Genomic DNA, 25,109 nt, shown 5'->3' on the forward strand with positions numbered 1-25,109 from the left:
CTTCTAAACAGATGTTGCTGGTCCTGTGCGCTGCTCTCAATTTGAGCAGTGAGGGAAAGATCACTACTTTTTGAACATCCAGCCAAAGTTAATCTTCTCTATATACTTACTTCAACATGTACTGCTACCCTGTGATCCATCAGAATTCAGGCTGTTTCACTAGGATGAATTCAGTTTGGATTTAATACTACCACAAATTGTATAATCTTTGGTAATAATTTATAAAATAATCAAATAACCATCTGTTGCAGTGATGTGAATGGTTGCATTATGGATGTTTTTAAACCTCTGAACAGAAAGATGCTGAGTTTGGGAAAGCTTGTATTATCATACCGCCTCGTAATGTCACCAGGCAGGCAAAAACTCCATCCCACCAATTATCATTTTCACATTTTATGTATTTATTATTAAAACCTCGGGAAATATATAAAACACAGGAAATCTCATTTTTGACAGCACTGGCCTTTAATACATCACTCAAACATGGTCAAAGACGTATTGCTCGGGAAGGATGTTACTGTCAATTCTAAATTTGCAATTTAAATTTGTGTTGAATGTTTAGGCCGGCTTAAATTAATTGAAGCATTCTTACATAATCAGTGATTGTACAAGTTATACATGTCTTTGCACTTCTTTCTTCATCTTTGGAATATGTTGTGTCCATCTTTAACCCATGAGGTACCCACTGCAGGGAAATATAAAAGGAAAAAGGTAGAGACAGATTAGAGTAGGCTTCCAACACGTGCGGTCAAAATTAACAAACAGGAGGATCCTCAATGACAAAACTTTAAATATTTGGCAGCAGTTCAGGTAAATAACTGATTGATATACACACTATATATACAAAAGTATGTTGACACCCCTTCAGCCATACCTGTTGCTGACAGGTGTATAAAATTGAGCACACAGCCATGCAATCTTCATAGACAAACTTTGGCAAGAGAATGGCCTTACTGAAGAGCTCAGTGACTTAACGTGGTACCGTCATAGGATGCCAACAAGTCAGTTCTTCAAATTTCTGCCTTGCTAGAGCTTTAAGTGCTGTTATTGTGAAGTGGAAACATCTGTTTCAACACTCACTACAGAGTTCCAAACTGCCTCTTGAAACAACGTCAGCACAATAACTATTCGTCGGGAGATTCATGAAATGGGTTTCCATGGCTGAGCAGCAGCACACAAGCCTAAGATCACCATGGAGTGATGAATCGTGGAGGGCGCTTAACCAACGTGGAAGTGGAGGGCGCTTAACCAACGTGAGTTGAAAAGGGGAAATGCTCACTCACCATTAAACACAAATTTTATTTGAACAACAACTAGTAAAAGCTTGATGTTTCAGCATTTATCAATGGCCTTAATCAGAACATTGATTAAGCTGGCCCGATTCACGGGTCATAAGGGGTTTGAACCAGGTGAAAAACACCTCCTGGGTTTGAGCCAGGTGTCCAGTTCAAAGCTGAAAGCGAAGTCGGCTCAAAACAAAGTGATGTATGTCAAGCATGTGGAGTAATGACTTAGGATTCCCAGTTCACATGCAAAAGTGTTTGATCTTATTATAAACCGCATATGTGCTTTATCTGCCTTCAAGGACATTTTTTTTGGAACAAATACTTCATGGAAAATACGTGTTCCTGAACAATGCAAGGATTTTACATCTTCACTATCTTTTGCAGTTGTAATTTGATTGCATAGCATTTTCCATTGCATTATTGTTTTCTAGTCTGTATTTTGCCTTTGACCACAGTACCTCTTACCCTGCGGACCTACTTGAATTGACTGCCACACCTCTCATTGGCACTGCCAGCTGAATAGAGTTCTCCCTAATTGTCTCCCCCCCATCCCTACATGTACTTCTCTATTCCCTCTGTCATTGTTCTGATGAAGGCTGAAATGTCAAGCTTTTAATAGTTGTTTAAATAAAATAATGAGTTTAATGGTGAGCGAGAATTGCGCCTTTTCCATTCCAATTATATCACATCATTTGAAATATGAGCATCACATTCTGCTAATGCAACAGCTCTAATTTTGATGACAACACTACGGTGCCTTGACAAAGGATGTTCAACTCAAAATACAGGTTTTTAGATATCCCACTGGGCACACACAAAACTACATTGAACCAACGTGGAATGGATGTTGACTTGACGTCGGTGCCCAATGGGATAGGCCAATATTTAGCTTCCTTCGATATTTGATAGTCTTAGGTTTTGTACCAAATGACCGCACACTATTGGGGCGTAAGGTTGCCTAGTGGTTAGAGCGTTGGGCCAGTAACCGAAAGGTTGCTAGATCAAATCCCTGAGCTGACAAGGTAAAAATCTGTCGTTCCGCCCCTGAACAAGACAGTTAACCCAGTGTTCCTAGGCCGTCATTGTAAATAAGAATTTGTTCATAACGGACTTGCCTAGTTATATAAAGGATAAATTAAATCATTTAAAAAACATCCATATATAGTGCACTAGTTTTGCCAGGGAAGTATGGGCCCCGGTTAATAGTAGTGTACTATATAGGGAATAGTGTGCCATTTGGAGATACATCCATAGTGTTTTGCCAACATTATCATAGAGTCAAAAACAGTGGGTGCTTCTCTATATGCATACTACCGTGCTCCACACTCATGCGCCGAGTGCATTCCCCGAAGACGTTCGGACGTTTAGTGTTGAGAACGCATACAACATTACATTTGAGAATCACTTGCACTCCCCCTACTGTATTCTCACTCTGCACCTCCCAATTCACTAAATCTTCTTCCAGCCAAAGACAATGGCAATAGAGAAAAAACAAGAAGTAAAATTATTGCTTTGTGTATAACTATCAGTTCGTTTTTCACATTTTGTTACAGCCTTATTCTAAACTAGATTAAATTGTAAAAAAAATAAATAATAATCTACCTATACACAATACCCCAAACAGGAAAGCCTTATTTACGTAAGTATTCAGACCCTTTGCAACCCTGGGTCTCGACCCCGCCCTGTGCAACTGGGAACTGGACTTCCTGACGGGCCGCCCCCAGGTGGTGAGGGTAGGTAATAACATCTCTACCCCGCTGATCCTCAACACTGGGGCCCCACAAGGGTGCGTTCTGAGCCCTCTCCTGTACCGAGGGAGCACCCCCCATCCACATCAACGGGTAAGTAGTGGAGAAGGTAGTAAGTTTTAAGTTCCTCGGCGTACACATCACGGACAAACGGAATTGGTCCACCCACACAGACAGCGTTGTGAAGAAGGCGCAGCAGCGCCTCTTCAACCTCAGGAGGCTGCAGAAATTCGGCTTGTCACCAAAAGCACTCAAACTTCTACAGATGCACAATCGAGAGCATCCTGTCGGGCTGTATCACCGCCTGGTACGGCAACTGCTCCGCCCACAACCGTAAGGCTCTCCAGAGGGTAGTGAGGTCTGCATAACCGGGGGCAAACTCCCTGCCCTCCAGGACACCTACACCACCCGATGTCACAGGAAGGCCATAAAGATCATCCCGCTATCATCCAGAAGGCGAGGTCAGTACAGGTGCATCAAAGCAGGGACCGAGAGACTGAAAAACAGCTTCTCTCTCAAGGCCAGACTGTTAAACAGCCACCACTAACATTGAGTGGCTGCTGCCAGCATACTGACTCAACTCCAACTCACTTTAATAATGGAAATTGATGGGAATTGATGTAAAAATGTATCACTAGCCACTTTAAACAATGCCACTTAATATAATGTTTACATACCCTACATTACTCATATCATATATATATATATACTGTACTCTATATCATCTACTGCGTCTTTATGTAATACATGTATCACTAGCCACTTTAAACTATGCCACTTTAATGTTTACATACCCTACAATACTCATCTCATATGTACAGTGGGGCAAAAAAGTATTTAGTCAGCCACCAATTGTGCAATTTCTCCCACTTAAAAAGATGAGGACTGTAATTTTCATCATAGGTACACTTCAACTATGACAGACAAAATGAGAAAAAAAATCCAGAAAATCACATTGTAGGATTTTTAATGAATTTATTTGCAAATTATGGTGGAAAATAAGCATTTGGTCACCTACAAACAAGCAAGATTTCTGGCTCTCACAGACCTGTAACTTCTTCTTTAAGAGGCTCCTCTGTCCTCCACTCGTTACCTGTATTAATGGCACCTGTTTGAACTTATCAGAAAAAAAGACACCTGTCCACAACCTCAAACAGTCACACTCCAAACTCCACTATGGCCAAGACCAAAGAAATGTCAAAGGACACCAGAAACAAAATTGTAGACCTGCACCAGGCTGGGAAGACTGAATCTGCAATAGGTAAGCAGCTTGGTTTGAAGAAATCAACTGTGGAAGCAATTATTAGGAAATGGAAGACATACAAGACCACTGATAATCTCCCTCGATCTGGGGCTCCATGCAAGATCTCACCCCGTGGGGTCAAAATGATGACAAGAACGGTGAGCAAAAATCCCAGAACCACACGGGGGGACCTAGTGAATGACCTGCAGAGAGCTGGGACCAAAGTAACAAAGCCTAGCATCAGTCACACAAATCCTGCAGTGCCAGACCTGTCCCCCTGCTTAAGCCAGTACATGTCCAGGCCCGTCTGAAGTTTGCTAGAGAGCATTTGGATGATCCAGAAGAAGATTGGGAGAATGTCATATGGTCAGATGAAAGCAAAATATAACTTTTTGGTAAAAACTCAACTCGTCGTGTTTGGAGGACAAAGAATGCTGAGTTGCATCCAAAGAACACCATACCTACTGTGAAGCATGGGGGTGGAAACATCATGCTTTGGGGCTGTTTTTCTGCAAAGGGACCAGGAAAAGTGATCCGTGTAAAGGAAAGAATGAGTGGGGCCATGTATCGTGAGATTTTGAGTGAAAACCTCCTTCCATCAGCAAGGGCATTGAAGATAAAACGTGGCTGGGTCTTTCAGCATGACAATGATCCCAAACACACCGCCCGGGAAACGAAGGAGTGGCTTCGTAAGAAGCATTTCAAGGTCCTGGAGTGGCCTAGCCAGTCTCAACCCCATAGAAAATCTTTGGAGGGAGTTGAAAGTCCGTGTTGCCCAGCAACAGCCCCAAAACATCACTGCTCTAGAGGAGATCTGCATGGAGGAATGGGCCAAAATACCAGCAACAGTGTGTGAAAACCTTGTGAAGACTTACAGAAAACGTTTGACCTCTGTCATTGCCAACAAAGGGTATATAACAAAAGTATTGAGATAAACTTTTGTTTTTGACCAAATACTTATTTTCCACCATAATTTGCAAATAAATTCATTAAAAATCATATACAATGTGATTTTCTTTCTCATTTTGTCTGTCACAGTTGAAGTGTACCGATGATGAAAATTACAGGCCTCTCTCATCTTTTTAAGTGGGAGAACTTGCACAATTGGTGGCTGACTAAATACTTTTTTGCCCCACTGTACATCTTTTGAGTTGTTGTGCAACACCCAAACATCCATCTCAACCATCCTATCAAGAGTGTTGCTTGCGTTGTGACGATTAGGTCGTCTTCAAACTAGACAAACAAATGTTTAAAAAACGCAGCAACTTAATGGTTTTCAATGGGAGCAGTGTGTTGGGGAAGGGCCTAGGTTTGTGTTGTGCTGTCCATCAGAAAATAGCTAATTTCTCCTCACCCCACAGACATTAGTTTCATGTGTTTTGGTTTGGAGGCATCCTAATAAATCTTCACAAGAGATTACTTACGGCAGTTTCATTCTCATGAACACCCTGGCCATGAAGAAGCTGAGCAGGACGCTTACAAAACCAATGAACAGGAGGAGGAAGCGGTTGAGTTTAGGGATGTTTGGGGCATTGGAGCGATCCAGGATTATGAAGCCCAAGCCTCCCATAGTGAAGAGGAAACTGGAGGCCAACCCTTCCATGATGTACTGGCCATTCACTCTTCATGTGAAAGAGAACAAATAAAGTGTTTAGGACTACCCCCTTTACATATTTGGCAATACAATGCAGATAATTATGATAAATAGGGTAAATGATGGCCCCAAGCATTGACAATGCAGGAACAGCATACACTGGCAAAGGGGCAGCGTACTTACCTGTATGCCAAAAACGCAACAGGCCGCTGGTGCCCATGTTCATCAGTCATTGAACCCACACTAGGTGGTTCCACAATGACATCGTAGATAATGCCTGCAGATGGGAGAGAGACACGATGAAAGCCCTTAGAAAATCAATAGTTAGCTATGCATTGGCATGGTAAACGTGATGTGCGAGGGCAAAAGAAGGTGCAATGCTAGCCCAGACCATCTGAGCTGGCTTTCTTCAAGTAGCCTATACAAATCGCCTAATAAATGACTCAAGGTTCATTAGCCACAGTGTGGGGGAAGCTACTCTTAGAATATAGTTTAACATTACCTAGTGTAATTAATCAGGCTGTAATACACAATTGGTATATACAGCCTGAAATGAATTCTTGCAAAATCTTGTAAAACAAGCCAGTATGTTGAATAAAATTCAATTTAAAGTTAACTCCTTCAGCTGCTCAAAATTACACAAATTATCCACAGTATTATTTACCCAACTTTTTAAGAGTGCCTGTAGTTATATAGTTAGGTATAGAGGTCGACCGGTTAATCGGAATGGACGATTTCAAGTTTTCATAACAAATCGGAAATCAGTATTTCTGGACACCGATTTGGCCAATTTTTTTTTTACACCTTTATTTAATCTTTATTTAACTAGGCAAGTCAGTTAAGAACACATTCTTATTTTCAATGATGGCCTAGGAACGGTGGGTTAACTGCCTTGTTCATGGGCAGAATGACAGATTTTTACCTTGTCAGCCCGGGGATTCAATCTTGCAACCTTACAGTTAACTAGTCAAACGCTCTAACCACCTGATTACATTGCACTCCACAAGGAGCCTGCCTGTTACGCAAATGCAGTATGCCAAGGTAAGTTGCTAGCTAGCATTAAACTTATCTTATAAAAAACAATCATTCAATCATAATCACTAGTTAACTACACATGGTTGATGATATTACTAGTTTATCTAGCGTGTCCTGCGTATAATCGATGCGGTGCGTATTCGTGAAAAAGGACTGTCGTTGCTCCAATGTGTACCTAACCATAAACATCAATGCCTTTCTTAAAATCAATACACAGAAGTATATATTTCTAAACCTGCATATTTAGCTAAAAGAAATCCAGGTTAGCAGGCAATATTAACCAGGTGAAATTGTGTCACTTCTCTTGTGTTCATTGCACGCAAGTCAGTGTATATGCAACAGTTTGGGCCGCCTAAATTGCCAGAATGTTACGTAATTATGACATAACATTAAAGGTTGTGCAATGTAACAGGAATATTTAGACTTATGGATGCCACCCGTTAATTAAAATACGGAACAGTTCCGTATTTCACCGAAAGAATAAACGTCTTGTATTCGAGATGATAGTTTCCGGATTCTACCATATTAATGACCTAAGGCTCGTATTTCTGTGTGTTATTAAGTTATAACTAAGTCTATGATTTGATAGAGCAGTCTGACTGAGCGGTGGTAGGCGGCACCAGCAGGCTCATAAGCATTCACTCAAACAGCACTTTCATGCATTTTGCCAGCAGCTCTTCGCAATGCTTCAAGCATTGCCCCGTTTATGACTTCAAGCCTATTTACTCCCGAGATTAGGCTGGTGTAACCGATGTGAAATGGCTAGCTAGTTAGCGGGGTGCACGCTAATAGCGTTTCAAGCGTCACTCGCTGAGACTTGGAGTGGTTGTTCCCCTTGCTCTGCATGGGTAACGCTGTTTCGAGGGTGGCTGTTGTCGATGTGTTCTTGGTTCGAGCCCAGGTAGGAGCGAACAGAGGGACGGAAGCTATACTGTTACACTGGCAATACTAAAGTGTCTGTAAGAGCATCCAATAGTCAAAGGTTAATGAAATACAAATGGTATAGAGAGAAATAGTCCTATAATAACTACAACCTAAAACTTCTTACCTGGGAATATTGAAGACTCATGTTAAAAGGAACCACCAGCTTTCATATGTTCTCATGTTCTGAGCAAGGAACTTAAACGTTAGATTTCTTACATGGCACATATTGCACTTTTACTTTCTTCTCCAACACTTTGTTTTTGCCTTATTTAAACCAAATTGAACATGTTTCATTATTTATTTGAGGCTAAATTGATTTTATTGATGTATTATATTAAGTTAAAATAAGTGTTCATTCAGTATTGTTGTAATTGTCATTATTACATTATTATTATTTTTTAAAGTATCGGCGTTGAAAAATCATAATCGGTCGACCTCTAGTTAGGTACAGAGGTAAAGTTAGATGCTGACCAGACCGTGCATGCATCCGCCATCGCGCGCAAGACACAGGTTGAAATATCAAAACGAACTCTGAACCAATTATATTCACTTGGGGACAGGTCGATAAGCAAAAATGTATGGCAATTTCACTAGCTAGCATGCTGTTTCTAGCTAATTTGCCCTGCGATATAAACGTTGGGTTGTTTTTTTACCTGAAATGCACAAGGTCCTCTACTCCGACAATTAATCCACACATAAAACGGTAAACCGAGTTTGTTTCTCGTAATCTCTACCATTTCAGTGTTCTTCTTTGGACTTTATATAGCGGTTGACAATCAACTTTAAGGTGCATTGCCATTTGCACACTCCCTCAACTTGAGACATCTGTGGCATTGTGTTGTGTGACAAAACTGCACATTTTAGAGTGGCCTTTTGTCCCCAGCACAAGGTGCACCTGTGTAATAATCATGCTGTTTAACTTCTTTGGGATAGGGGGCAGCATTTTCACTTTTGGATGAATAGTGTGCCCAGAGTGAACTACCTCCTACTCAGTCCCAGATGCTAATATATGCATATTATTGGTAGTATTGGATAGAAAACACTCTGAAGTTTCTAAAACTGTTTGAATGATGTCTGAGTATAACAGAACTCATATGGCAGGCAAAAACCTGAGAAGAAAATCCAAACAGGAAGTGGGAAGTCTGAGGTTTGTAGTATTTTAACTCACCCCTATTGAATAGACAGTGGGATATTGGTTATGTTGCACTTCCTAAGGCTTCCACTAGATGTCCGCCGTCTTTAGAACGTTGTTTCAGGCTTCTCATGTGAAAGGGGGGGGTCGGATGGGAGATGTTTGACTAAGGGGGTCTGCCTACAGCCTCGTTCTAAGTCACGCGCTTTCACTTGAGAGTTCTCTCTCGTTCCATTGCTTTTCTACAGACAATGGAATTCTCTGGTTGGAACATTATAGAACATTTATGATAAAAACATCCTAAAGATTGATTCTATACTTAGTTTGACAAGTTTCTTCGACCTGTAATATAACTTTTTGAACGTTTCGTCCAAATGGACCAGATCACGCATTTGGATTTGTTTACCAAACGCCCTAACAAAAGAAGTGTATCTATATTTCCATGTCTAACAATTATATTTTCATCGACATTTAGAATGAGTATTTCTGTGAATTCATGTGGCTCTCTGCAATAATCACTGCATGTTTTGGAACTACTGAACGTAACACGCACAAATAAGAATTTAGGATATAAATATGAACCTTATCGAACAAAACATACATGTATTGTGTAACATGAAGTCCTATGAGTGTCATCTGATGAAGAACATCAAAGGTTATTGATTAATTTTATCTCTATTGGTGCTTTTTGTGACTCCTCTCTTTGGCTGGAAAAATGTCTGGGTTTTTCTGTGAGTTGGTGGTGACCTAACATAATCGTTTGTGGAGCTTTCGCTGTAATGCATTTTTGAAATCAGACACTGTGGCTGGATTAACGAGATTTTTATCTTTAAAATGGTGCCTAATACTTGTATGTTTGAGAATTTTTGGGGGGGAGATTTTTGTTGATTTGTAATTGGCGCCCTGCAATTTCATTGGCTGTTGGCGATGCCACACCTGTCAGTTGGATGGATTGCCTTGGCAAAGGAGAAATGCTCACTAACAGGGATGCATGCAAATTTGTCCCAAATAATTAGAGAAAAATAAGCTTTTTGTGCATATGGAACATTTCTGGGATGTTTTATTTCGGCTCATGAAACATGAGATTAACACTGTATATGTTGCATTTATATTTTTGCTCAGTGTAGCTATTGAACCAAGCATGCCATGGCCTTGAACATAGTATATTCTGAACGAGGGAGAACAATCCACACGTTGAGTGATTTCTTAATTTATACAACAAAAAAAATAGCAAAGTGTGGAATTGTTCTCCCTCATCTGATTCAGAATATACAATGTTCGTTGTCATGGCAAAATTGAGGAGAACTGAATATCCAATATAAAACGTATTTTACCCCGGTGCTGAACCAAATCATGTACAGTGCATTCGGAAAGTAATCAGACCCCTCGATACCCGACAATGACAAAGCGAAAACATTATTTTTTATTTGAGGAAATACCTTATGTAAATAAGTATTCAGACCCTTTACTATGAGACTCGAAATTGAGCTCAGGTGCATCCGGTTTCCAATGATCATCCTTGAGATGTTTCTACAACTTGGAGTCCACGTGTGGTAAATTCAATTGATTGGACTTAATTTGGAAAGGCCTTTCTATATAAGGTCCCACAGTTGACAGTGCATGTCAGAGCAAAAACCGAGCCATGGGGTCGAAGGAATTGTCCGTAGAGCTCCGAGACAGTATTTTGTCGAGGCATACATCTGGGAAAGGGTACCAAAACATTTCTGCAGCATTGAAGGTCCCCAAGAACACAGTGGCCTCCATCATTCTTAAAATGGAAGAAGTTTGGAACCACCAAGAGGTGGCCGCCCAGCCGAAATGAGCAATCGAGGGAGAAGGGCCTTGGTCAGGGAGGTGACCAAGAACCTGATGGTCACTAACAGTTGCTCCAGAGTTTCTCTGTGGAGATTTGACAACCTTCCAGAAGGACAACCATCTCTGCAGCACTCCAGCAATCAGGCCTTTATGGTAGTGACCAGACAAATGCCACTCCTGAGTAAAAGGCACATGACAGCCAGCATGAAGTTTGCCAAAAGGTACCTAAAGAGTCTCAAACAATGAGAAACGGTGGTCTGATAAAACCCTGATTGAACTCCTTGGCCTGAATGCCAAGCGTCACATCTGGAGGAAACCTGCCACCATCCCTACGGTAAAGCACGGTGGTGGCAGTATCATGCTGTGGGGATGTTTTTCAGCGGCAGGGACTGGGAGACTAGTCAAGATCGAGGGAAAGATGAACGGATCAAAGTACAGAGATCCTTGATGAAAGCCTGCTTCAGAGCGGTCAGGACCTTAGACTGGGGCGAAGGTTCACCATCCAACAGGACAACGAACCTAAGCACACAGCCAGGACAACGCAGGAGTGGCTTCAGGACAATTCTATGAATGTCCTTGAGTGGCCCAGCCAAAGCCCAGACCTGAACCCGATCGAACATCTCTGGATAGACCTGAAAATAGCTATACAGCGACGCTCCCCATCCAACCTGAGAGCTTGAGAGGGTCTGCAGAGATAAATGGGAGAAACTCCCCAAATAAAGCTGACAAGCTTGTAGCGTCATACCCAAGAGGACTCGAAGCTGTAATCGCTTCCAAAAGGTGCTTCAACAAAGTACTGAGTAAAGGGTCTGAATACTTATGTATGCATGTACAGTGGGGGAAAAAAGTACTTAGTCAGCCACCAATTGTCCAATTGTGCATGTTCTCCCACTTAAAAAGATGAGAGAGGCCTGTAATTTTCATCATAGGTACACTTCAACTATGACAGACAAAATGAAAAAAAAAAAAATCCAGAAAATCACATTGTAGGATGTTTAATGAATGTATTTGCAAATTATGGTGGAAAATAAGTATTTGGTCACCTACAAACAAGCAATATTTCTGGCTCTCACATACCTGTAACTTCTTCTTTAAGAGGCTCCTCTGTCCTCCACTCGTTACCTGTATTAATGGCACCTGTTTGAACTTGTTATCAGTAAAAAAAGACACCTGTCCACATCCTCAAACAGTCACACTCCAAACTCCACTATGGCCAAGACCAAAGAGCTGTCAAATGACACCAGAAACAAATTGTAGACCTGCACCAGGCTGGGAAGACTGAATCTGCAATAGGTAAGCAGCTTGGTTTGAAGAAATCAACTGTGGAAGCAATTATTAGGAAATGGAAGACATACAAGACCACTGATAATCTCCCTCGATCTGGGGCTCCATGCAAGATCCCACCCCGTGGGGTCAAAATGATGACAAGAACGGTGAGCAAAAATCCCAGAACCACACAGGGGGACCTAGTGAATTACCTGCAGAGAGCTGGGACCAAAGTAACAAAGCCTGCCATCAGTAACACACTACGCCGCCAGGGACTCAAATCCTGCAGTGCCAGACGTGTCCCCCTGCTTAAGCCAATACATGTCCAGGCCCGTCTGAAGTTTGCTAGAGAGCATTTGGATGATCCAGAAGAAGATTGGGAGAATGTCATATGGTCAGATGAAACCAAAATATAACTTCTTGGTAAAAACTCAACTCGTCGTGTTTGGAGGACAAAGAATGCTGAGTTGCATCCAAAGAACACCATACCTACTGTGAAGCATGGGGGTGGAAACATCATGCTTTGGGGCTGTTTTTCTGCAAAGGGACCAGGACGACTGATCCGTGTAAAGGAAAGAATGAATGGGGCCATGTATCGTGAGATTGAGTGTAAACCACCTTCCATCAGCAAGGGCATTGAAGATGAAACGTGGCTGGGTCTTTCAGCATGAGAATGATCCCAAACACACCGCCCGGGCAACGAAGGAGTGGATTTGTAAGAAGCATTTCAAGGTCCTGGAGTGGCCTAGCCAGTCTCCAGATCTCAACCCCATAGAAATTCTTTGGATGGAGTTGAAAGTCCGTGCCCAGCAACAGCCCCAAAACATCACGGCTCTAGAGAAGATCTGCATGGAGGAATGGGCCAAAATACCAGCAACAGTGTGTGAAAACCTTGTGAAGACTTACAGAAAACGTTTGACCTCTGTCATTGCCAACAAAGGGTATATAACAAATTATTGAGATAAGTATTTGGTTAATAACAAAAGTTTATTTCCCACCATAATTTGCAAATAAATTCATTAAAAATCCATACATATACACACACACATACATATACACAAATACATCCATACACACATAAATAAAAGGAAATATTACATTTACATTGGTTACAATTATTATTTCATGTAATGTTTGCTTTGTGGCGTATTGTGTGTAGATTGAGGGGGGACAATTTAATCCATTTTAGAATAGGGCTGCAACGTAACCAAAATTTGGAAAATGTCAAAGGGTCTGAATACTTTACAAATGCACTGTACTTATGGGCTCTCAAAAAGTTGAGTACAATCTTCCTTGTAGATATTGTCTCATTTCCAGCAGCTGAAGGACAAACCGCACAAATAAACAGGTATAGTATGTTAAAATGTAATTGCATTTAACATTCTACCTTGTAAGGAACATTTACATGATTTTGCAGGTATTGGTTTTATTGTTTATACCAATTAAGTGTGTATTACTGCCTGATTAATAAGAATCGAAATTACCAAGCTACCAATTACTTAGACACACAGTAAAGCTACACTGTGTTTAACTAAAGTTACTTAAAAAAAACTAGTTCACTAGCTACATCAAAAAAAAGTTCAACATTACTGCACAAACAGATCACTGGTTGAGTTAGATGTTAACAGAATGGGTGTGCTTGGAAAAAGCAGATTTGGTTGATGGTTGGCACAAAAATGGTTTGTAATGTTAATTATGTGTTCTTATGAAATCCCTTCATTTTTGCAACACCGATTAGCCAATTGTATTGGTCTGACTGCATGTACTGGTTTTTCCTCAATCTGTATGTTAACTAAATAATTTTGCATAAATTACAAATCCTGGAGTTAAGTAGCTGATGAAACTCAACTCCACGATTTAAGATAGAGTTTAGCAGTGATTGATGTGGGCGGACTGGAGCTCTGACATCACACATCACATATACTGGATTTCAGCACCCTAAGAATATCCCACAATTACACACATTTATACATATAAAACAACGTAATTTTGTGTGACGAGGTGCCAGTCCAGCCACACTAGTCACCACTCAACTCCATCGTAAATCGTTGAGTCGACTAAGTTGAGTATCCCAGCTATCGCTAACTGCATACAATACTTGTGATTGTTGAATATCGTTTTTAACACATAGCTAGTTAGATGGACGTAACTTGGCTTATAACGTTACAGCCAAAGCAAAGCATGTTTGGGGCTGTAATAACCATGATCTGTTACAGCTAGCAGCAGTGTTCAACAACTTACCTCCAGTAATGAGAAAATACGATACAATAACGATCGCATAGACTGTCATAGCAGAGGGCATGTGCAACCATGACGGCTTTTTGAGTTTTATATTTGGACATTCCAACACTGCGAAAGGTATACCGTATAACGTCTCCATAATTCAAAACGAATGTACTCTTTCGGTAAACAGATTTCCGGTTTCTGTCCGCTACGTCGACGTGTCCAGGAAGTACCGAAAATCGAGTGCGTTGATAAACACTTAATAAGCCAGTGCCATTATTTGAATTAGAAAATGGATTTCATGAATCGAAAAATGTCATATCCAAAATCACTGTACCCGAATACTGACAAAGGGTGACGAAAGGTCTATTTTACTTTGGAATGGATCATTTATCTGGTAAGACCTTCGCGGTGACGTAGATGTTGTGCGACAATCAACGGTTATAGCGCAAACCCTTTTGTTCTATCTACCCCCATCAGTGTTTCCAGGTTGCAACCTCGCAGTTTACATTGAGAACGATGTTGCGATTGAAAATGTATTGGTTGCGGGTTTTTTGGGCTCTGGGGAGCAGGTTTTTATCAATGATCTCTCTGTACTTAGCTCCGTTCATCTTTCCTTCGGTCCTGACTAGTCTCCCAGTCCCTGTGCTATTTCCAAGTTGCATTTATCTTAAAATATATATATATATATTTTCCCCAACCTTTTTTATTTTTTATATTTTTTAATTAACAACAAATCAATACATAAAGCACATGAGGGAACACAAGCATACATAGATTACAAACAATGGACAATCGAGCTAGGGGGTACAATATCACATTACAATTACACAAGGACCTTAAGGGACATGCATATACTTACAATTCTAACAGCTTTTTTGTTAGTAGAGCATTTAACCGTCTTAAAATACAGTTCAATTTCAATTTGTAGGGTACGAAAATGTGGTTTTCTGTTTGTAAATTTACATTTGTGTATATGAAATTTGGCCAAAAGAATAATGAAATTAATTACATAAAAAAGTTTCAGCTTATTTCTGTTGTACGTAAAGAATCCAAACAATACATCTCTCCACAATAGTGTAAAATCTTCATAAATGTGTTCAATTATAAACCTACTGATGTCTTGCCACAGTTTTCTTACATGCATACAATGCCAAAAAAGATACAACACTGTTTCTGGGTGGTCATTACAAAAGGAGCAATTTGAGTTGATGTTTTCCATAAACTTCTTCATATAGTGGTTGGCAGGATAATATTTATGAATAATTTTAAAGGAAACTTCCTTAATTTTGTTCACAAGTAGGTATGTGTGTGGCAACATCCAAACTTTTTTCCAACAGATATTATCAATAAATCCATTCCAATAAGGCATGACATAAGGTATAGATACAACATCCTGCTGAAACAAGGATCGTATCGCTCTGTTGTTGAATGGACCAAAAGAGAAACAAATCTTCCCTACTGATGAGTCAACAGGGTCAATAGAAGGTAGGCTCTGAGGGTCAGGTCTTGACACGTTCCTGAAAAACATAGCAACACCTGAGGGAATGGCATCTAAAACAATTGCAATATCTTTAGGTGTTACAGGGACCTTGTAAAGTGATAAGAAGTCTTTATAACTGAGTAAAAGACCCTCTGCATTTACCAGTTGGCTCACCAATAGGATATTATTTCGGAACCAATGTTCTAAAAACAAAGAGGTATTTTTATACAATACATCCCGATTATTCCATATATAATATCTGTGTGGAGAAAAATTGTGTTTATAAATTAAGGACCATGACAAGAAAACCTGCCGATGAAAAGCAGAAAGTTTCACTGGAACTTTGTCAACATTATAATTGCAAAACAACATGAAGTTAAGGCCACCAAAAGTAGAGAAGACATGATGAGGAACAAAATTCCAGATAGAAATGGGTCTTCTTAGGAATTGTTTTATCCAATTGATGTTAAAAGTATTATTTAAAGTAGTAAAGTCCAGAAAATTCAGTCCACCATTCTCATAAGTATTCATTACAACAGTTTTCCTAATGTAATGGGTACGGTTTCTCCAAAGAAAGTTGAAAAGCATCTGGTCTATCTCCTTGCTTATTTTACTGTCAAGATATAAAGATAGAGCACCATATGTTAGTCTAGAGATACCTTCAGCCTTGGTTATTATTATTTAAAAAGTATTATCTTTTAAAGATAAGTCCCTCTGTAGCATTGATTTAGTTTCTTCTGGGGTTTTTTAATAAGAGGGTTAAAATTTAGTAAGCCTTTAGACTTCTGATCCTTTGTAATGGTTATGCCTAAATATGTAAGTTCTTCTTTTACTGGAATACCATAATATGAAGGTGTCACACAATCTTTGAGAGCTATGAGTTCACATTTATTAATGTTAAGATATATACCAGATGCTTTGGAAAAGGATTGTATATCACATTGATCGATATGGGAATTTGGTTAGCGTCTTTCAGAAAAAGTGTAGTATCGTCAGCCAGCTGGCTTATAATAATTTCTTTACCAGCTATGGAAATAACTTGTACAGGACTATTATTTAAAGAATTTGCAAGAAGTTGGGTGATTAATAAAAACAGGTACAGAGAGATAGGACAACCTTGCCGAATTCCTTTCTTTAACTCAAATCTAGGTGAGGTGCTATATTTCAATTTGATAGAGCTGTTACCATTTGCATAGAGAGTCTTAATAGCCTTACAGAAAAAATCCCCAAAGCCAAGTCTCTCAAGGGAGTGGTAGAGAATCTGATGCTCTACTGTGTCAAATGCTTTATAAAATCTAAAAATAATATGAAGCTATCCTCAGTTATTAGGTCTGAGTAGTCAAGTATGTCTAATACTAGTCTGACATTGTTAGAAATATGTCTGTTCCTCATGAAGCCAGACTGTTTCATCAATGATTGCATCCAGGACTTCTTTAATTCTTTTTGCAAGTAGTAAGGCTAATATCTTATAGTTATTATTAAGAAGACAAATTGGACGGCAGTTATCGATGAGCAGTACTTCTTTTTTAGGCTTAGGTATCAGTGTTATTAACCCCTGACTCATTGTAGGAGGGAGAACATTGTTTTTAATACTCTTTAAAAAGACTTCAAATAGGAAGGGAGCTACTTGTTCAGAAAATAATTTGTAAAATTCTGATGTAATTCCATCAACACCTGGTGATTTATTGTTCTTTAGATGTTTGATACACTCTATAATCTCTTCAACTTTGATGGGTTCATCACACTGTTTAGATTCTATATCACTGATAGAGTGAACATTATTCAGTGAGTTAAAAAACATATCTGTGGATTCCTGACAGTACGTAGAGCTATACAATTTTCTATAAAAATTGCTACAGTATTTAGCGATTCATTTTTGGTCATCTGTAATAACACCATCAATGTTTAATTTATGGATAGTGTTATTTTCAGAGTGAAATTTCTCAAGTCTAAAGAAATAGGATGAATTCTGTTCTCCCTCCTCAATCCATTTTTTCCTAGATCTAATAAAGGCTCCTTCTGCTTTTAATTTATATACACTGCTCAACAAAAATTAAGGGAACACTAAAATAACACATCCTAGATCTGAATGAATGAAATATTCTTATTAAATACTTTTTTGTTTACATAGTTGAATGTGCTGACAACAAAATCACACAAAAATTATCAATGGAAATCAAATTTATCAACCCATGGAGGTCTGGATTTGGAGTCACACTCAAAATTAAAGTGGAAAACCACACTACAGGCTGATCCAACTTTGATGTAATGTCCTTAAAACAAGTCAAAATGAGGCTAAGTAGTGTGTGTGGCTTCCACGTGCCTGTATGACCTCCCTACAACGCCTGGGCATGCTCCTGATGAGGTGGCGGATGGTCTCCTGAGGGATCTCCTCCCAGACCTGGACTAAAGCATTGAGCGAGACATGATGTCCCAGATGTGCTCAATTGGATTCAGGTCTGGGGAACGGGCGGTCCTTCCTCTTGCAGGAACTGCTGACACACTCCAGCCACATGAGGTCTAGCATTGTCTTGCATTAGGAGGAACCCAGGGCCAACAGCATATGGTCTCACAAGGGGTCTGAGGATCTCATCTCAGTACCTAATGGCAGTCAGGCTACCTCTGGCCAGCACATGGAGGGCTGTGCGGCCCCCCAAAGAAATGCCACCCCACACCATGACTGACCCACCGCCAAACCGGTCATGCTGGAGGATGTTGCAGGCAGCAGAACGTTCTCCACGGCGTCTCCAGACTCTGTCACATCTGTCACGTGCTCAGTGTGAACCTGCTTTCATCTGTGAAGAGCACACGTGGCCTGCTCGAGGTCATTTTGCAGGGCTCTGGCAGTGCTCCTCCTTGCACAAAGGCGGAGGTAGCGGTCCTGCTGCTGGGTTGTTGCCCTCCTACGGCCTCCTCCACATCTCCTGATGTACTGGCCTGTCTCCTGGTAGCGCCTCCATGCTCTGGACACTACGCTGACAGACACAGCAAACCTTCTTGCCACAGCTCGCATTGATGTGCCATCCTGGATGAGCTGCACTACCTGAGCCACTTGTGTGGGTTGTAGACTCCGTCTCATGCTACCACTAGAGTGAAAGCACCGCCAGCATTCAAAAGTGACCAAAACATCAGCCAGGAAGCCTATGCTGTCTGTGGTCACCACCTGCAGAACCACACCTTTATTGGGGGTGTATTGCTAATTGCCTATAATTTCCACCTGTTGTCTATTCCATTTGCACAACAGCATGTGAAATTTATTGTCAATCAGTGTTGCTACCTAAGTGGACAGTTTGATTCCACAGATGTGTGATTGACTTGGAGTTACATTGTGTTGTTTAAGTGTTCCCTTTATTTTTTTGAGCAGTGTATATTATCCAGTTTATTTTGAAACTCAATTAGTTCCATCTTCTCCTCCCCCAAGAGGTCGGCTGGGGACCTCTGAGAAAAGGAAGTTATTTTAATGATCACCTTTTCCTCCTCAGCTCTTCTGGTCTTAGCAAGATTACTACCATATTTTCTAAGGTATTTGGACACCTCAAATTTAAAGAGCTCCCAGTTCTTGCAATAAGATTTTTCTTCACAAGCCCTTTCCCAAAAGTGAGAGAGCAGATCTTTAACCTCAAATTTAACTACATCATTATTTAATAATGAGCTATTTAGCTTCCAGTAGGATGCTCTACCAAGGTTCGTATCAGGGGTACATATTTTGATATCAATGTAAATAGCCCTATGGTCTGTGAGGGGAGTAGTACAAATATTTGTAGTAACACACTCACCATCAATACATTTGGATATAAGCCAAAAATCTATTCTGGATTGTCTGGAACCTGTTTTGTTACTCCAAGTGAATGATCTTTCGGCCGGAAACCTCTCTCTCAATATAGCAGTAAGATCAAACTTTTCCATAAAAAGTATTAAACCCAAATTCTGATTGGTTGGCCTACCTGGGGCCATCTCTCAGTTGAATTATCTATTGTAATGTTAAAGTCCCCTCCTATCAAAAATAACGAATTGGGAAATTTAGATAACCAATGAAGTATATGTTTCTCTATAGATTCAAGCAATTCATCATTCTCATGTTTGGTGTTGTACCCGTAGAAGTTTACAGTAACTGATCACAAGACAAATAAAGTGACCAAAGGGGTCACATTCCGAGTGTAGAATATTACCACCAAAGGTATTTTTCATTATAGTGACACGGGCGGAGCGTTCAGATCCATGGGAAAGCCAAATATCGTTGCCCCACTGTGACCTCCAGAAGTTGGCATCAGCCAAAATTGAGTGAGATTCTTGAAAAAAGCAAAAATCTGTTCGAAATTGTTTAGCAAATAAAAATAAGGCCTTGCGCTTCACATTGTTTCGTAACCCCCAAGCATTAAGATATACTATAGACAAAGACAAAACAACAAAGATTATATAAAAGTATAAACTGTAGTAGGATGAGTCAAAGACGTAGGAGCAGTGAACGTAAACGATAAGGAACCGAGATCTGCACCATTTAAGTCCATTTAAAGTGAAAATAGCTTATTCCATAACCTTTGAGCTAGACGTTATCTGGCTTTGAAATTCAACTCAACTGGAAATTATGTTCAAGACCAAACCAAGGGTTCTTGTAGTAAGAGAGACTAAAAACCCTCTTTAGTGTAATCAGGAACTATTCTGAGAAATAAAACAATAAATAATAATTTAAATAAAAGTGTACCTACTATTTTAAGTACATATGAAAACTGATCATAAAATAATTGAATAAAAAATGTTTTACATATAAACATTCCTAAGACCTTTTTTGGAAATAAGTGTTAACTAAATAGAGCAATAACCGTGTAAAGTCAGAGCAGACCTGTATGCCCTTTAAAACAGTATCTTAGTTACTGTATACATAAAAAATAAATACAGCTTTCAATCTTCTTCGTAAGTTTGTAAACCAAGTAGGTCTTCTGGTCATACAAGAACAAACTAATAAATTGAAATACGTGAGTATTCCGGAAAAATAGTCACCTATGACTATTTTTCCGGAATACTCACATTTTTCCGGAATACTCACGTATTTCAATTTATTAGTTTGTTCTTGTATGACCAGAAGACCTACTTGGTTTACAAACTTACGAAGAAGATTGAAAGCTGTATTTATTTTTTATGTATGGGTAAACAACATAAGGAAAATGAGAATACCATGGCTGAAACCATCAACCTGTTCCTTCTGGTGAGATTTTAGGGAGGAATATGGATTTCTGAACCTTTGATGAAGCCTCGTCCTCCGACGAAGTAAGCAGCCTTCCCCTCATTTCGTGCTATCTTGATCGTTGGCCACAACTTGTTCCTTCTTTCTATGTCTTCCGGGCTGAGATGCTCGGCGAAACGCATACCATGGCTCTGAAGGAAGGCGTTCTTCCTAGCAGCTTTCCAGACAGCTTCCCTGTAGAATCTGGTAGTGAATAGGATGATGATACCTCTAGGTCTTGAATCGTTTTGATGTTGCTTCTTGCCGAGGCGATGCACAACGTCGATGGTATCACCAACTTTGTTCTTCTCTGCAGGCAAAACTTCTTGGCAGATACGGATAGCCTCTCCTCGCACATCTTCATTCTCCACCTCTGGCAAGTCGTAGAGTCTCAGGTTCCATTTTCTTGTGTATTGTTCCAGATCAGTGAGACGTCTATGGTAGACATTGTTATTCTTTTCCACCCTGTCCACATTTTTTTTCAACTTTTGCCACTCTCGTTTTCACATCCTTAATTTCACCACATGCAAACTCCAGTCTTTTTCAAGCCTTCGATAACCATGGTGTTCGCGCCTACCATTTTCTCAATGGGGTCACACCTGGAGTTGATGAGTAAGGAGAGGGTAGCCACGATGTCAGAGTTCATGTTGGGTTTTTAGGAGGGTGGAGGTTTGCACGGAACTGGTAAAGAGGGGAATTCGTCATCGTCATCTTCAACAGCATTCGAAAGCATGATATTATCCATAGGGCAAGTGTAGTTATGGCAGTTGTCTATAAGCACGTTTCTCTCTTGTTGATTAGCAATTGACCGGCTAACTTCTTCCTTTCTTTTTTTGTCAAGAGTTTGCATGGACATGCCGAAATAAATGATCCAATTATCATTCCAGTCACAGGAAAGGTCTTATATCTTGAACAAATAAAAATAGTAATGACTGTAAAGTTGTTTTTGTTTTTTTTCACAATCTTTCTGAAGTTTGGTACGGAGCTCAGTAAAAAAGCGTCTGTTCAAGCCGCCATCTTGGCACCTCCCAAAATATATATAATTCATTGTGACCTGCTGCTGAATGTGAGGCAGGCTGTTGAGCGAGAGTGGTGGGGAGGGACGGAGTGGTGTGTGTTGAGAGAGCCCAACAGCTATTGCCTGAGTCACGTGAGCTGTAGGTTTGCGATTTAGATTGTGGTTATAGAGAAACCCATCTCCAACCTTTTCCCCATAAAACAGATTCATATGCTACAATTTATGCATATCAAGAAATAATGGATACAAATCACTGGAAAATGACATTGGGCGCACTAGAGCGCATTACATACACCCCATCGGGGTGGTTTAAACTGCATTCGAATGTTGACTTAGCATTAAAAAAAAACCTAAAAAGCGAAGTGTTTTATGCATGCTTAGCTCATGGGTCTCGGGCTGCCGAGTGGAAATTTGAAATGGAAGTTATGGACCTCCCTCACAAGGTTCTTTTTATGGGGAAAAGTCCTCAATGAAACTGACATTAAATGTAGAGAATTATACATTTGCCACTCTGTTGGCCATCAAGTAGCCTATTAATGTATATGCCATTGTTGGACACCATTTGATACAATACATATGTTGAAATGACGATATCACTGGAGTCATTGCAAATCAATTTGTGTCACATGTGTAACCTACATGAAGCTGGCAAACCAATATCAATAATAAGCCTATAACTTCAGTTTGTTGTAGCCTTGGGTTATTATGCAATTATTAAAGAACATGCTTTGTTCATTCAATTGGAAGTTATAAAAGCTCTATCGCAATTGCCAATCAGTTAGAACGCATTTGATTGACGTAACAGTAGTCAAATTCTTCGAAAGCCAAGTGAACCAACAGATCACTGACCATTTCGAATCCCAATGTACCTTCTCCGCTATGCAATCTGGTTTCCGAGCTGGTCCCGGTGCACCTCAGTCACACTCAACGACAAAAGACAGTACTGTGCAGCCGTCTTCATCTGTCTTCATCGACCTGGCCAATGACTGCCTCACCTGGTTCACGAACTACTTCTCAGATTTCAGTGTGTCAAATCAGAGGGCCTGTTGTCTGGACCTCTGGCAGTCTTCATGGGGGTGCCACAGGGTTCAGTTCTCTGGCAGACTATTTTCTCTGTATATATCAATGATGTCGCTCTTGCTGCAGGTGATTCTTTGATCCACCTCTACGCAGACGACACAATTCTGTATACACCTGGCCCCTCTTTGGACACTGTGTTAACAAACCTCCAAACGAGCTTCAATGCCATACAACACTCCTTCCGTGGTCTCCAACTGCTCTTAAATGCTAGTAAAATGAAATGCATGCTCTTCAACCGATCGCTGCCCGCACCCGCCGACTTGACTAGCATCACTACTCTGGAGACTTCTGACTTAGAATATGTGGACAACTATAAATACATTGGTGTCTGGCTAGACTGTAAACTCAACTTCCAGACTCACATTAAGCATCTCCAATACAAAACTAAATCTAGAATCGGCTTCCTATTTCACAAACAGACCCTCGTAAAACGGACTATCCTACCGATCCTAGACTTCGGCGATGTTATTTACAAAACAGCCTCCTACACCCTACTCAGGAAATTGGATGCAGTCTATCACAGTGCCATCCGTTTTGTCACCAAGCCCCATATACTACCCACCACTGCGACCTGTATGCTCTCGTTGGCTGGTCCCCAATACATATTCGTCGCCAAACCCACTGGCTACAGGTCACCTATAAGTCTTCGCTAGGTAAAGCCCCGCATTATCTCAGCTCACTGGTCACCATAGCCACACCCACCCATATAAATTGAGATTTAGATTTTTTGTATTTCACAACATATTGTAAAAATCATATGCTTGTATGGATGTCAACCCCAACACATGTTCTTGTCATCGCTTCCATTCAACTGTATTAGTCGTTCAACTACCCCCCACCGATTGCTGTATGCTAACCAGCTTATATAAACAGGAGTTACCATTTAGCAGTTGCTTCTAAACCTGAAAAGTAACTACAGTGGGCCTGTTACAATACATTAGAGATTTGACGAATATCCACTTTGTTATATCAGAATTATTGAATGTGCACCAATCTGGTCAATGTGACAGATGCCGAGCAGTTGCATCGCTCCAGTCAACCGTCATTGACTGTTCTCTGCTACGACAAGGCAAGCAGTAACGGAACACCAAGTCTAGGACCAAAAGGCTCCTTAACAGCTTCACCCCCAAGCCATAAGACTGCTGAACAAATAATCAAATGGCCACCAGACTACTTACATTGAAGTCTTGTTGATGGACCTAGCCTTGAGTGCGATGGCTACCTTGTGTGTTCATATGGTATAGTGAACTTTGTTAAACTGGAACCTTGTCATTGTGTCATTTCGATTTAACACCTGAACCCCCTGCAATATAGCCTCATTTTGCATTAATTTATATATAATTTTTTACTTTAGTATGTTTGGGCTTGTAAGAAAGCATTTCATGTTAAGGTCTACACTTGTATTCGGAGCATGTGAAATAAAGTTTGATTAGACTTCATGGTTAGGGTAGGGATGTCCCAAGGATCTGAGATAGCACTGACTACAAAAGGGTTAAAAAAAAAAATTTAAGTACAAGGGTAGCTAATGAGATTAGAGACTGGTTAAACTTGTTTGGTAGTTTTACTTGGTTGTATTTATATAATTTATCATCCACCTGGTATATTGGATGAAATCCAGAGTATTCCCAAAAATGTAAAGCCTATAGAACTCTTGGCCAGCTTGGTAGCAGCAGCAGCCACTGAACATTAGTAAATATTTAGTCAGATGGATGACTATGATCTCTTTACAAAAATGGCTTATTTGTAGTAAAGCAACTTGTTTACCTTGTATAAACCATCAAATAATATCAGTTTAAAAGCCTGCTCACCTTCATAAATGCAAGCACATGCAGCACCATCTTAATATTTAATAAAATACACAATTCCTGGATGTCAGTGTCAACACTTTAAGTGAATAGAACAATGTTCAGTAGTCCACTCAGTTTTCAAACTTCAGTCTCAATCAAAACTACAAAATGGTAGTTCACATTGAGAAACACTGGACTCAAACTTCAAATTGAGGAATACTATGGACAGTTACACCATGAGTCAGGACACTAAA

At 40.2% G+C, this 25,109-nt stretch overlaps 1 protein-coding gene across 1 annotated transcript; it reads right to left on the minus strand.

The window, feature by feature from the left end:
* Positions 1 to 377: 377 nt before the first annotated feature.
* On the minus strand, positions 378 to 14,594 carry LOC112214481 (oligosaccharyltransferase complex subunit ostc). Its single transcript, XM_024373251.2, has 4 exons — positions 14,285 to 14,594; positions 6,055 to 6,148; positions 5,702 to 5,899; positions 378 to 685 (listed from the first exon to the last, which is right to left on the minus strand). The coding sequence occupies exons 1-4, from the start codon at positions 14,421 to 14,423 to the stop codon at positions 667 to 669; spliced, it is 450 nt and encodes a 149-aa protein (XP_024229019.1). The 5' UTR covers positions 14,424 to 14,594; the 3' UTR covers positions 378 to 666.
* Between the last annotated feature and the right edge of the window lie 10,515 nt (positions 14,595 to 25,109).

This window comes from Oncorhynchus tshawytscha, linkage group LG15 (genome assembly GCF_018296145.1).
Source record: "Oncorhynchus tshawytscha isolate Ot180627B linkage group LG15, Otsh_v2.0, whole genome shotgun sequence".
Taxonomy (NCBI): Eukaryota; Metazoa; Chordata; class Actinopteri; order Salmoniformes; family Salmonidae; genus Oncorhynchus; species Oncorhynchus tshawytscha.

Coding starts and splice junctions, on each gene's coding strand:
- LOC112214481 (XM_024373251.2), bottom strand. CDS start 14,423: ATGGAGACGTTATACGGTATACCTTTCGCAGTGTTGGAATGTCCAAAT. Junction 6,149..14,284: donor GTATTTTCTCATTACTGGAG/GTAAGTTGTTGA, acceptor TCCCATCTGCAG/GCATTATCTACGATGTCATT. Junction 5,900..6,054: donor GTTGCGTTTTTGGCATACAG/GTAAGTACGCTG, acceptor TTTCACATGAAG/AGTGAATGGCCAGTACATCA.